The sequence below is a fragment of the Castor canadensis genome, chromosome 1 (assembly GCF_047511655.1).
Source record: "Castor canadensis chromosome 1, mCasCan1.hap1v2, whole genome shotgun sequence".
NCBI lineage: Eukaryota > Metazoa > Chordata > Mammalia > Rodentia > Castoridae > Castor > Castor canadensis.
The window spans coordinates 194,308,809-194,323,299 of record NC_133386.1 but is presented as its reverse complement, the minus strand read 5'-3'; the positions used below and the strand labels follow the sequence as shown (position 1 = coordinate 194,323,299).

The 14,491-nt window shown below is 41.3% G+C and overlaps 1 protein-coding gene and 1 long non-coding RNA gene across 4 annotated transcripts in view; both read right to left on the bottom strand.

The window, feature by feature from the left end:
• The window catches only part of LOC141421776 (uncharacterized), a 246,843-nt gene that overhangs the window by 151,795 nt on the left and 80,557 nt on the right, over positions 1–14,491 (bottom strand). The window lies entirely within an intron of this gene.
• Or6q1 (olfactory receptor family 6 subfamily Q member 1) lies at positions 3,534–5,138 on the bottom strand. Its single transcript, XM_020155160.2, has one exon. It carries the CDS (start codon positions 4,658–4,660, stop codon positions 3,707–3,709), a length of 954 nt encoding a protein of 317 aa, XP_020010749.2. The 5' UTR covers positions 4,661–5,138; the 3' UTR covers positions 3,534–3,706.

Genomic DNA, 14,491 nt, shown 5'->3' with positions numbered 1-14,491 from the left:
GGCTGAGCATCTGGCTGCCCAACTATTTTTACCACCATCATTGTTAGCTGTGACATATGGCTCACTTCTCACCAAAGATGACGAAAGTGATCATTGCTGCATTGGGTCAAGAAAACTGAAGCTGCAGCTGCTAGAAGTGTCTCCTAAGTGCTCTGTCCTTACCCTCTTGCCCAGCATTGACCTGTAAATAACCACATGGCTCTAGGCTCTAGGTTAGAGATTGGCAAACAATCTCTCACAACTACTCAACTCTGCTGTTATAGCACAAATGCCTCCTTACCGGTCATTGTAGCAAGATAAATGGGTGTCCCTGTGTCCTCATAAAACTTTATTTAAATTGTGTAAAAGTTTTGCTATGAAGTATTATTGTTCTTTTTAGTTTTTATTTAACCACTTAAAAGTATAAAAATCATTCTTCTCTCACAAGCCATTAAAAAATAAGTCGTCAAGTGGATTTTGCAAACACCCTAAGGGATGGAGTGTTGTCCCTATAAAATGGAAGGAACCTGGATTCTTGGATTTCTGTTGAGCAGAGTTACCCATCAACTTGGAACTCACCTTGTACTCTTGCTGGAAAGAGCCTATTTTTTAAATTACAGTATAGTTAAGTTTCTCTTGTTATATCAGCTCAGCAATTCCAGGCCAGCCTGGGTTACATAGCAAGACCCTGTCTCCAAAAAAACAAATAGGTGTTGGTAGTCTAGTGCCACATACCAATCTCTAGCATCTCCAGGAAATAGACCAGGAGCAGCTGGAGACCTACTCTTTGAAGTAGGTGATGGTGGAAAGGCACTGACGTTTCAGTGGCAAATAAACATAAACACACTTTTTAAAAATAGAAATCTTAGAAAGTGGAACAGAGGAAGAAAAAGACCACTCCATTGGGCATGGTGTCCAGTGTGAGTGTAGAAAACACACAGCTGCAGAGAGAAGAGTCTAAAGCAAAAAAACAAAGAGTGAGAGCCTCAGAAAACTCACAAACAGAATCCTATTTTAAAAAAATAAACAGAAAATTTACAGAGTAGAACAAGGAGACAGAGAGAGTGCTTCAGGGAGCAGACCAGCAGAACTGGCAGAGAGAAGGGGCAGAGAAGAAGAAAAGGATGAGAGACCCAGGAAGCATGACTAAAACTGGACTCAATATCAAGCAAATCTATAGTCTAACCGGGCATGCATCCTGGAGTCCACATAGTAAAAGGCACTGGGAAAGTTCTCCATTCTTCCTGGCGTCAGTCATGGCACAGTGGCAGGAAGTTCCTTCAAGAGTACTCTATCTGAGTTTGCAGCTTTAGAAATCCAGGTAGTTCTCCTACCTGTCTCTGGGAATCCACAGTGAGTGGCAGGTGCTTATCCACCTCTCTGGGAATCCACAGTGAGTGGCAGGTGCTTATCCACCAGGTGCTAGCCTGCAGAGTTGGTCTAGCTACAGGTGAAAGACTGAGTCAGAGACTTGGAGAGCTCCACATGGTGGCAAACTGGTTGGAGTCACAGAAGGGAGTGGAAACCACTTCCCAACTGGTCTGTCAAGTAGGAAAGCAGCTACCAGAGCTCTGGGAAGGGGAAGGAGCAGTGGCAAGTGATTGATTAGTGCAGGAGCTAAGTTTCAGAAAGTCAGAGACCTGGAGGGGGAACATCCATCTTTCCATCAAGGCACTGGTCTCTGCACCCCCATCAGACTTCTCTGACCCTGGACCAGACATATGAAGGCTCCAGACTGTGTTGTCACTGGGTGGCATGCAGCCAAAGTGGCCAGAGAAAGAAATGCCAGTCAGCATATGTCAATTGTGTGCTGCCTACACAATTGATACCCTTCCAAGACTGGAAGCCTGTCCTCCTTTTTTGTTGTTGGTTTTTTTCTTTCCAATTTCCCTCTTTTTTTTTTTTCTTTTCTTTCCTCTGATTGCTTGCTTTTCTATAGAGACATATAATTTTTATTCTGTTTTTTATGTGGTTTGTTTTTTGTTTTTATGCTTTCCTTATATTACTTCTCCACTTAATATCTAATTTCTTTAACCTATTTTACCCTGTCCTGTTTTCTTATTGCTATGGTAGCAGGTGTTATTTTTTGGCTTGAGTTTGGGGTTTGAGGGGTTTTTGTTTTTTGCTTTTTGTTTTGGGGGGTATGTTTGCTTGCTTGTGTTTGTTTGTTTGTTCTTAGATGTTGCTCTCACCACAGAGCCACTGACCTTGTGGTCTCCCTTCCTCAGCCTCCCAAGTGCTGAGATTGTAGATGTGAGCCACCACACTCAGATTCTAATATTAAATTTTTAATCCTTTCCTCTTACTCTCTCTCTTTTCTTCCTTACCCATTTTTATTCTCTTTCTGTCTTTAATTAGGTCATTTATTTCTTCATCTTTCTCATCTTTCCTCTACCCATAATCCCTCTTCATTTTCCTTGCTTTTTGGTTGTTTATATATTTGCTGGGTACTTTTCCTTTTTCTCCTTTGACTTTTTCTTTATTCTAGAACTATTTGCTAGTATTATTCCTCCTATTTTCTTTCCATTCCTACCCTAATAAGGGTAGCTAATAAGCTCATATCTTCTTAGTTCATGCAGTATTATCTTTGCTCCTTTATTCCTCTGATAGTATTGGAGGTGTAGTGGTAAATATTTTTAATTGGTTATTACTGTATTTCCATAGCAGTATTGCTATCAATTGTGGTTGTCTCTGCGGCTCGTTTACTCCTCTGAGTAGTACTATGGACCAGGCCAAGTGCCTTGAGCACATTAGGTGAATGTTTGGCTACTGAGCTACACCACAGTCCAATTATGAGAAACTGCACCTCAACCCAGCCAAAACCTAATCCTGCACAAACATTGCAAAAACTTCATTGAAAGACTATAGTGATTAAAACCTGCAACCAATGACTTGGCATCAAATGTGCAAATTCCAATGAAGAAACATGAAAAATAGGAAAAAATAAGACAACATGACTCCTCAAACAGTTAATTTCACAGTCATGGACTCTAATGATAGTGAAGTAGATGAAATTCCAGACAAAGAATTCAAAAGAATGACAAAAAAATCAAAGGGGACACAAATAAACACCTAAATGAATTCAAAGACAATACAAATAAGCACTGAATGGAATAAGGAAGACAATCCAAAATATGAAAGAGGAATTTAATAGCAATATATATCTGAAAAGCAATCAAGTTGAAATTTTGGAAATAAAAAGCTCAGTAAATGAATCTTTAAAAAAGAAAAAAATCAGTTGAAAGCCTCACCAGTAAATTAAACCAAGTGGAAGGCAGAATATTAGGGCTTAAAGACAAGGTAGACAAATTAGGATATTTGAACAGTAATAAAGAAAAGATAAAGTACAAAAAGAACATAAGAAATCTCTGGGACACCATAAGACGACTAAACCTAAATCATGGGCAGGCATTTAAGAAGTAGAAGTTAAAGGCATATAATAAAATTATACCAGAATTTTTCCCAAATCTTGGGACAAAGATAGACCTCCAGATACAGGACAGGACAAAAGAGGTCAAAGAAATTAGATATTAAATGGAGAAGTAATATGAAAGAAGCATAAAAGCAAAGCAAAGAAATATAAATTGTATAAAAATAAAATAGAAATTTATTTGTAAATATTCAATCCAATCAGTCTGATTTAGAAAGTCTCTATAGAAAAACAGGGGAAAATACAATAAAAGTAAATATCCAAAGCAGGGAACCTGAAAATCCCCCACCTGTCTCTTTACTGCCCCTTCCAAGACTTAGGGAAAAAGGCCCTGCACAGGGCTCCTTTCACCTCCTTGTTCCGAAGACTATAGATAAGAGGGTTGAGCATTGGTGTGACAATGGAGTAGAAGACAGATACCACCTTGTTGAAGTTGATGGAGGAGGCCACCCTGGTCCTGACATACATAAAGAAAAGTGTGCCATAAAACAGGCTCACCACAGTGAGATGAGCTGCACAGGTGGAGAAGGCCTTCCGACGCTCAGCAGCTGAACAAATATGCATCAGTGTCCAGAGAATGTTTCCATAGGATACAGCAATGATTGTAGAGGAGGCCAAGAGCACAGCCAGAGACACCAGGAAATCTGTAGTCTCCTTCAGGGTTACATCAGAGCAGGATAAAGCTAGCAGAGGTGAGGCATCACAGAAGAAGTGGTCAACAATGTTGGGGCCACAAAATGTCAGCTGAGACATGAGGTAGATGGGCAAAATGGGTGTGAGGAACCCTATCAGCCAACATGCAGCTGCCAGACGGATGCAGGTGTCCCAGGACACCAAGGACCCATAGTGAAGAGGCATACAAATGGCCACATAACGGTCATAGGCCATGGCGGCCAGTAAGAAACACTCTGTTGCCCCTAGAAAGGTAAAGATGAAAAGCTGGGACAGGCAGCCAGCATAGGATATATTCTTGCCCTTATCTACCCCAATAAAACCAGCCAGCATCTTGGGCACCGTAACTGAAGTGTACCAGATTTCAAGGCAGGACAAGTGTGTCAGGAAGAAATACATGAGTCTTCGTAGGCAGTGGTCCAAGCCCACCACTAAGATGATGGCCAAGTTCTCTGCCAAAGTGAACAGGTACATGATGAAAAAGAGTGTGAAGAAAAGGAGGCGGGCTTCATGAACCCCCGCAAAGCCTGCCATGACAAACTCTGTAACCTGGGTCCAGTTTTGCATATATGTCTGCATATTTGGGAGTGAGAATTCAGTAAACTCATAGCCTCATAGTTAATGAAGCTCAAAGGGAACCTTAGAGGATGTTGGACTAAAATACTTTCCACTGAAAAATAGGGAAGTGAAGTCAAGACACTATCTGTGCCCACAAACAATTTAACATATGTGATGGGTACAAGAATATAGACAGTTTCAATACAAAATGAAAAGTGCTGGGTAGGAATAAAAGGATATTTTGGTAGAAAATAGCTGGAGAGCTCAAACAGTCTTGAGAAATCTTCCTGAAGGAGAACTAAACTTGAACCTGAAAGAGAAGTATAAAATAGTAAGATGAAAGGTAAAGAAGTAGAGAGGATATTTTGAGTATAAAATCCCAGACACCAAAGAGGACATTGTGGATAGGAAAAACTTCAAGTAGATACAGTTTGCCAAAGAAGAGTGTGGCTTCCTGAATAAGCATCCCTGACATGAAATGTAAGAGAACCTAATAGAGGTATGAAATTTTAAGCTACGTAATCCATGGAAAGCCTTTAGCATCATGTATGGGTCAATAAATATTAGGGGATGGCCTAATCCAAGGAAATGTCAATAGGCCTAGGGAGTGACTATAGCTATTAAGACATAGAATCAACAGATTGAATTTGAATGCAAGCTAGATAATTCCTGTTCTTAAAAACAGATAATAAATAAGAGGCAGAAAGCAATGAATTCCTACCTTAAGATTGAGTGAGAAAATGTATCTCCATTACTATGGCATTTTAAAACACAGCCCAAAATTCTTACACTTCACATTGAAAAGTAGACACAATAGTCATTCCCCTTGAATCTGGGCTCTGTGACTGACAACAGAAGGTGATGCTCTGACAGTTTCCAAGACCTTAAGAAACTGCAAATTTCCACTTTCTGCTTCTTGAAAGCCAGTCATGACAGTGTGAGGAAACCCAAGCCGCTTGTGGAAAGGCTCAGGTGGAGAAGGACTAAGCTCCCAGCCTTCAACCCTGGCCAAGTGCCCACTGACAGCCACCACCAACACACCAGCCCAGGTGAATAAGCAATCTGAGAAATTGATCCTCCAGCCCCCAGTTGAGATAACCAAGCTGACACCATTCTTTCCTCTGAGCCCTCCCCAAATCACAAATTTATAACTAAGTAATTGACTGTTGCTACTTTAAGCCACTGGGTTTCAGAGTGACATTGTAAGCAGTCACAAATGGTTAAAACAATTGTGTATGAGCTCTGTAACCTTGGGCAAATTATTCACTATTCTGATCCTTTGAAGGAAAAAAAATAATGTTCTACATATGGTCACAAATGGCCTCAACTAGAATATGAACCAAAGTCTAAAGCACTTTCCCTTTCTTGTATAAATAATTAAGCAAGTTCCTTCTGGTTCAACATCCCATGATTTCCTGGCAAAGAAATCATGTAGGGATACAAACCCAGAAATGAGCACAGCCAAAGTCGTCAGGTTCCTGTTGTATCTTCTCCACACCTGTCCATGCTCCAACACCCGACAGGGGCAGACTGTAAACATGGCTTCCCGGCTGAATACACTGCATTGCAGTCCTATGAGTCTCTGCCTTTTGTTGGCCCCTTGAAATTTCAGAACACAATTCCTTCCCATTTTCTCTTCTTTGCAATCTGGCCACCTCAGGTCAGCACTCACCCTCTCTATGTCCTTTCCTGACAGAGACACTTCCTACACACCAACATTGCAGAAGCCTGGCCTGACTGCTGTGCTACAGACAGGTGTTGTAGCAAAGTTCTCAGGAACGTTCATTATCCTCACAATCATGAAGAGTGTAAGATTCAGAGTCACATAGATCTCAGGTTATGCCCTGGATCTGTAGTGCACTAGCCTGTCTTATCTGTGAATTATTACTGTTATTTCTAGATCTTACCCATCCTTCCAGCTGTGAGTCAAGTTTGTTAGTCCCATCTTCATTTAGAAGTCTTTAGCCCTTCCCTCATTCCTGCAAACTTGTATGCAAGTCAGGCCACCCAATGCACAGAGCACTTGCTCTGTACCAGGAGCCTTGGTGGATGCTGGAGAAGATTCTGGCACAGAGAAGATGCCCTCCAGCATTCTTTATATTACTTCCACTTCTCTGATCCATGGCTCAGAGAGAGATGCACAAGCCTGTGGTTTTTGTATCAGGTGCAGATTAGTTACACTGAAAGAACATGCTTTCATTACTCAAAAGCTGAAGGACAGGGAAAGAAGTGAGATGTTTCAGAAAGCAAGAGAGAGAGAGAGAAAAAAAAATAAAAGCACAAAGATTCATGCTTCCCCTTATTCCGTGTGGAGTTATTGCTAGAACACAGCTGCCTGGCCAGGGACTACATTTTCACCCCCTTGGATTCAGTCAATGATGCATTTCATCTGTGGCTGGCATTTTTAAGAAGCAGGTGTACCTTCTCCACTAACTCTTTCCTGTCATGGAGCCAAAAGATTGAAAGAGCCTGATTCCCTGAAGAAAACAGCTCACATCCTCGTGGATCAGAGATCATCAAATTTTTTCTAAAGAGGGTCAGATTATAAATTGTTTAAGCTTTATGAACCACAGGTGGTCTCTGCCACACATTCTTTTTTTGTGAGGGTTTTTTGTTTTTTGCAATGCTTTAAAAATGTTTTTTTAAAAAGCGTTCTTAGTTCATGCACCTTACAAAAATAGGGTGCTACCTGAATTTAGGCCACAGGCTAATCCTTGTCCCACACTGGACATGAACAAAACATCATTGCACTGTTCGGCTACAGTCAGTCTACTTGGTGGACACACACACACCACCTCTGCCACAACCAAACAGCCAGACTGTCCTCAAGTCATCTGTTGTCTGTCTGCAGAGCTGTAATGACAAGATAACAGGTAGCCAGGAAGGTACAGATTGCACACATGTGGGCGATTGTGGCTGCTAAGCCATGTTCCATGACTGACTCTCCCACCCTAACATCTAACTAACAAACATAAGAGACCTTTCTTGGATTCCAGATTGAAAGCCAACTAAATGATGCCAAGAATGAACTTGAATCTCCACCAGCTCTTCCCCCACTAACAGATACTCGATTGCATCTTAAAAGACTCAAGGGATGAGCTCAAGTAGTAGAGTGGATTGAGTTAATATATTGAGAAAACCATTCTAAAAGTTTAATGGGTAAAATAACCGGATGAATGCTCCATTACTTCATTTACTAAGATTCAGTCATGCACAGCTAAACAACAGGGTGTGTTCTGAGAAATTCATCATCAAACGATTCCCACATTGAGGGGATGTCACCGCATATATTTACACCACAAAGATGACTGAACCATCACTAAGTCAGACAAGCTCATAGTACTACTGTCATACACACAGCCTGTCATTGCCCAAAATGAACTTATGTGGTGCAGTCCGTGTATTAATTCACTTCCAGTCATTAAAAAGGAGCATCTTGCAAGGCCTGGTGACCCATGCTTGTAATCCCAGCTATTTTAGCAAGCTGAGGCAAGAAGTTCTTCAGTTCAAGGTTTCAAGGCCAGCCTGAGCAATTTCGCAAGACTCTGACTAAAAATTTTAAAAAAAATTGGAACCAGGCATGGTGGTGAGGGCCTGTAATCCCAGCTACTCCAGAGGTAGAAGTCAGAAAGATTGTAGTTTGAAGCCATCCCGGGAGGAAAGTTAGCGAGACCCCAGCTCAACAAGCTGGGTGTTGTAGTTCATTCCTGTAATCCCACCTATGTGGTGTGTGTGGGTAGGAGGCTCACAATCCAAGACCAGCCTGAGCAAAAAGCACAAGACTCTATCTGAAAAATAGATAAAGCAACAAGGTCTGGGCCATGGCTCAAGTGGTAAAGTGCTTGCCTAGCAAACACAAGGCCCTGAATTCAAACCACAGTACTCAAGGCTCTAGGTTCAATCCTCAGTACTGGAAGGGAAAGAGAGAGAGAGAGAGAATGAGAGAGAAAAAGAATATCACATAAGTATCTAATTCTTGGCAAATTTTGGAATCTCCATCATTTGAAAACAACAATTTGCTAATGTGGTTCATGCTCACCTCCAGCCTGCCACTTCCTCCCTCAAGCATTCGCTCTGCGTGTCAGGCATTATACCTGCGTCAGGCTGCTGACACATAACAAGTTTCCAGCTTTGCCCTTTAAGAGCCCTTCATCTTTCAGGTGACATTCAGAAGGAGTCAAGTCTCACAACAAAGATTTAATGAATTCATTATTATATATCTGAGAAAACAAACAAGGATACAATTAATTTGGCCTAGAAGGAAAACAGGACAGGAGAGACCAAGAAACAAATTTCCCAATTAAATCACAGTGCGGGTAGTGGAGACCAGGGAGAAGGCAAAGCCAAGCGCATCGGGATAGAATGAGGCATTCCAGCAAGCCAGGGAAGACAGGTGCGAACATCGCTAATATTCCCAGATGATGGACTGTGAGAAGAGGTTGTAAGGCCCATGGGAAGGCAGGAGACACCATGGTCAGGGTCACATTCAGGCATTGGACTAGCCAGTCTCAGCTTTTCCACCTCATAACTGAAATGAAATGAAAGAAACCTAGATGAAGGGCAATGCCTACTGCAACAGAATTAATTTCTGATGGAATTATTTAAATCACTACAGACAGTTTAGTGAGGCAACTTTTTCTTTCTTTTGGTTGGGGGGGGCAGTACTGGGATTTGAACTTGGACTTCACACTTGCTAGACAGGCACTCTACTGCTTGAGCCACACCTCTAGCCCTTTGCTCTGGTTGTCTTGGAGATAGGGTCTCCTATTTGCCCAGGATAGCCTGGGCTGCAAGCCTCCTATTTTATACCTCCTACAGTAGCTGGGATGACAAGCACCTGCCACCACACCCAGCTTTTTTCTATTGAGATGGGGTCTTGTTAAGTTTTTTGCCTGAATTAGTCTGGAGCCATGACCCTCCCCATCTCAGTCTCCCATGTAACTGAGATGACAGGCACATGCTACCAGGTGCAGCTATTGGTTGAGATGGGTGGGATCTGCCCAACTTTTTGCCCACAGTGGCCTCAAACTGTGATCCTCCCAATCTCAGCCTCCCTTGTAGCTAGGATTACATACATGAGCCACCAGTGCCAGATTTTAATGAGGAACACCCTAAACCAGAGTTTCAGGGTGGGCTGTCTATCACCACACAGCATTCAAATCCTACTTCACCCTACCCTCACCTCCTCCAGCCATGTGTTGGTAGGAAGGCAAGCTTCTCTCCAAAACAGAAGAGAGCATATGTTGAAATCCCTTCCATAGGCCAGAATCTGCTGTTCTTACATGATTTTATTTAATCCTCACACAACATTATGATCCAGTGATCTGTCCCAGAGAGAATGTATTACTTGTCCTGGTTGTCATGCAACTGAAAAAATTGAGTCTTGGAGATAGAAAATAACCTGCAAAGATCAAAAAACTCACACATGATAGAGATGGGATCCAAACTCTGAGTTGTCCAACAAGAAAACTGTGCTCTCCTGGCATTCCATGCCACATCCCTCTGCCATTTCATTTCACCAAATGGCATGCTTCAACCCTGGCTGCCATTCCTGGCTGTGAGGTTAATTTCTCTGCACTCAGAGCCCTGCTGGAGGAATTCCCTGCAGGCCCAGCAACCTGCAGGAAGCCCAGCGAGGTTCCCAGGCCTATTAACACCATCAGCTTCCTCTTTAAGGTTGAGAGAACTTTATCGAACATGTGTCATGCAGGGAATAAGTGACCAAAGGCAGAGGAGTCATAAAATAATCACTAAACAAGGAGTGAGGCTAGGAACTTGGCCCAATTTATGTCCTGAAAAGATGGTGCTCCCTTGGCTAAGATTTTTTCCTAACAAATATGGAAAACCAATTTGGGGCTCATGCAGGGAAATTAAAACTTAGTTCCTGTAGCTATTTGATTGTGTGGCTACGTGACAAGCCTGGTAAGGAAGACTGGACTACTTCCTGTTTCGGTTCTTTCCGCCGGGCCTCTGGCATACTTGTTCCCAAAGGTGAAAGGAATTAGAAAATGAGATGACTAAGATCCAGGCAATTATTTCAGAAAATAACCATCAACCAAGGTGAACAAGCAAAGGTGGGTGAGTGGATGCCATGAGATAGACAGAGGTGCCTGTTCTTCGATTGCCTTTGCCCTGCATGTCTGATTCCCTGCTCCCACTGCAAACAGACATCTCATTTTTGGCATTGTGAATGATCCCGTATGTTAACAGCACTTCTCTGGAATCAGGACAGCACAGTTTGACCCTGGCTTCATCAGGTACTAGCAATCACTTGAGGAAAGGGATTTAATCTGCCTGAGCCTCAGTGTCTTCATCTTCAAATCAGGAGATTAAATGTACACTGTAAGGAAGGATGGTTTAAACATGGGAGGAAACAGTATTAAGTGAAGTTTCAGGGCCTTTGCTATTATTATCCCCTCTGCCATCTTTGTGTGACTTCCTCTTGTACTTCCTTCAATTCTCTCCACAAGGTCACCTAAACAGAAAAGCCCTTTCTGACCACCTATCTAAAAATATAGCTCCCATAACTCTCCGAGTCTCTTCTCAAATTGGTATTTTTGGTCACAGTCTCATTTTCATCTGCAAGATACTTATCCCTGTTTTTTAACCAATTATTGAATTTATTTCACTTAATCCACATTACAAAACCAATTAAATTCAAAGTAGTTAAGTGACTTCAAAACATTAACATAGCTAGTAAGTGGTACAGTTAGCCTTCAAAATCCAATAAGTTACATTAAATCGCCACAAATTCTGTACTTACTAAAGGAGAATTAGAATGACAGGCATACTTAAAACATGGACTGTACAGTGTGAACCAAAGATCAGGTGCAAAATATTTTTGAAACTTTAAAAATACTCTATATAGCTTAGTGGTAGAGCATTTGCCCAGCCTTTGCAAGGCCTGATCTCTAGCACTGGGGCAAAGAGAAAGAAACATTCAATGTAAAAAAAATATATTATTTTTAACTATGGTTCAGTTCTAGTATTTCCATAAAAGAAAATCATGACTGGCCATATTGAAAGGCTTACCTAGAAGCTATGATGGTACGTAATGATTACAAATACTTCTCTCAGTGAAATATAAATGTGAAAAAAGGATATTTATTTCTTTTTTGTTTGATTATTCTCTCTCTCTCTCTCACACACACACAGGTACATGTACACATATACACTTGCACACACACAAAAGGAGTTCCTTAAAGATAGTGCCTGCATATAGCATAAGGAAATCCACTGAAAGCTATTGAATAATAGGGAAGAAAGGCTATAGAGAAAGAGTAAGTAATAAAGGGGGTCAATCTGATTAAAATACTGGATAGATAGATATCTGTGTGTGAAATACCATGGCAAAACCCCATTCAACATTCCATATATACATTTTTTAAAATGAAGGACAGGAAAGTAAAACAGGTCCTGTCCAGAGGTGGATACCAGTGGAAGGGGGAAGGGTAAAGAAGGGCAAATACGATTGATGTACTTTATATATGTGCATGAAAATAGAGCAATGAAACCTACTGAAACTGTTCCAAGAAGTGGGGGAGAAGGGAGGAGGGAGAATGATAGAGATACACTGTAAGCACATATGTAAATGTCACAATAAACCCCCACCTACACAGCTAATATATTTTAATAAAAATGTAAGAAAAAATTATAAAATAGTGCCTTTGTTTTTTTGTTCATCACTGTGCTGCAAATGCCAAAAAGAGTCACTAAAATGTAGTCTACATGAAATAAATATGTTGATAAATAAAAGAATGGATGCTCCTACTGACTCAAAGAACTTAGTTCCTTTCCACTTTCAGCTACCTATTTTCAAGGAAATGGCAAGAAAAAGAAGCCCACCAATACCTATAGAAGAGTGATCTAATTTGGGTGTCCAATCTGCCACTTAGCTCCAAGACTGATGACACCTGCGAGGATGATACCTCGTGTATTCATGGCAACCTACTGTCACTGACATTGAGTGGGAGGAAAATTAAATTGATTTTTACATACAATTTATTTTACTTACTAAACTTAATTTTAAATTTACTGGGAAATTTAGCTGCTGTTGAACTCAGGCCCACCAAGTCCTACATTCTGCAGTTGCCTGGTAGCTGGGAAAAGAACCTAATTTATGGGGCTCCCATGAACCATGAAGAGTCTACCTTAGAATACAATACAATCCAACCCCAGAGCCCACCATCTTTCTACAACTAACCTCTCTTCCACAGGAGTGGCATTCCTAAAACCAAATTTAATCAATTAACTAAAAGCTCCTCTCATTATTCTGGTGATTTCAATACTGAACAACTGTGGTATCTTCCTCCAAGATACACACATGGCCTTCCCATGATGGGAACAAACAGGAAATGGAAGCTTAGGAAAAGAAATGGAAGTTCTCTCTAGTCATACATGCAGCAGACCCCAAACCCATGTCAGAGAGCCCACTGTAGCAGAAAGTAACCAAGGTGGGATGCCTTCTTCTAATCTCTAGATGGGAATAAGAATACCTGTTCATTCTGCCCCCAGTATATTCTGTAACCCAGTGAGATGGCGGGTGTGCAGGTTCTTTGAAATCATTGATGGTACTTCCCTGTAAGAAACCCCTACTTTTCTTACTCTGAGAAAGGTTGTGAAATTGCACTGGCATAGCAAGCACATTGATTTTGCTTAGACTGAAGGTTTATTTGAGGTGGCCTGAAGGAGGCAGCACAGATGAAAAGGAAATAAAAACCCACACACATCCCTTAGCACCCTTACTCAATGTAAGCTTAAATAAAATCAGTTAAATTCTGTGTGCCTCAGTTTCCTCACACCTGAAAAAAATGGATTGATATTTTAAAACATGAGTACTCTGTAAGAGAGCTTTATTTTAAAAAATGAGATAAACAAATGAGAAAACTGAAGAAAGCATTGGATTATAGTGAATTCAGGGACCGTTACTTTAGATCTAGTTCGTTGGTAACACTCTTTCCACACACCACCTCCTCCATGTTCTTTGGATATATGTTTGTTAGCTTCCAAACTGGTATACACCAGAAACTAAATAGCCTGTATCCGGGTGTGCAAAGGCCTCAACAGGAAACAACTCACCTGCCCCTTCCTACTTCTCCTAGTCTCTTTCTTCTCTAGTAGAACACAAACACCAAGCTCAGAATCTTGGAGCTGGTGGCAATAGCAGATTATTGGATTTCATTCTGTAACTGGGACCCCACAATGGATCACAGCTTCTCTAGACCAAAAGGAGAAGACAGAGATCCATCATTGGCTGAGCCAGAAAGTGATGGAACAAAGGTTATCACTGGCTATAAAATGTCTCATACTCCACATATGAATCTATAACCCCCAGGAGTGACCCATGGGATCCGGTCTCCATGGGGGTGTGAAGCTCTCAGTCAACAAAGGAAAGAAGATAATAAATCATGGAAAACTCTTCCCTGGAGGGTATGCAAAAGCTATAGGGGAATCCTAATTTTATAGACAATCAAAACAAATACTTCAGAGTGGTGGATGAGAGGCCATCCAAGGAAAATTCCATGCCAGCTGGACATTGCTCTAGGCCTCCAGAGCACTTGATGATTATCTACAAGCTGGGTAGTCTTTGCTCTGAAACATGACATTACTTCACTATAAAGTAAAAAGAACATCAAGGGTGGAAAGCATCCACTGTCTTTAGTTATACATGGCAAGCCAAGCCAAAGCTAACAGAGCTCAAAGGCCTTGAAGATGATGTATCCTAAACACATAGTACCATTTTCCTTGACTTCATGACTTGTATCCAGCCTTCATGGTTCCGGTACAGATATCTTGTCTTCCCTGCTAAATGATAAAGCTCTTTTACAATGTGTCATATTTTGCTACACTCCC

Coding starts and splice junctions, on each gene's coding strand:
- Or6q1 (XM_020155160.2), bottom strand. CDS start 4,660: ATGCAGACATATATGCAAAACTGGACCCAGGTTACAGAGTTTGTCATG.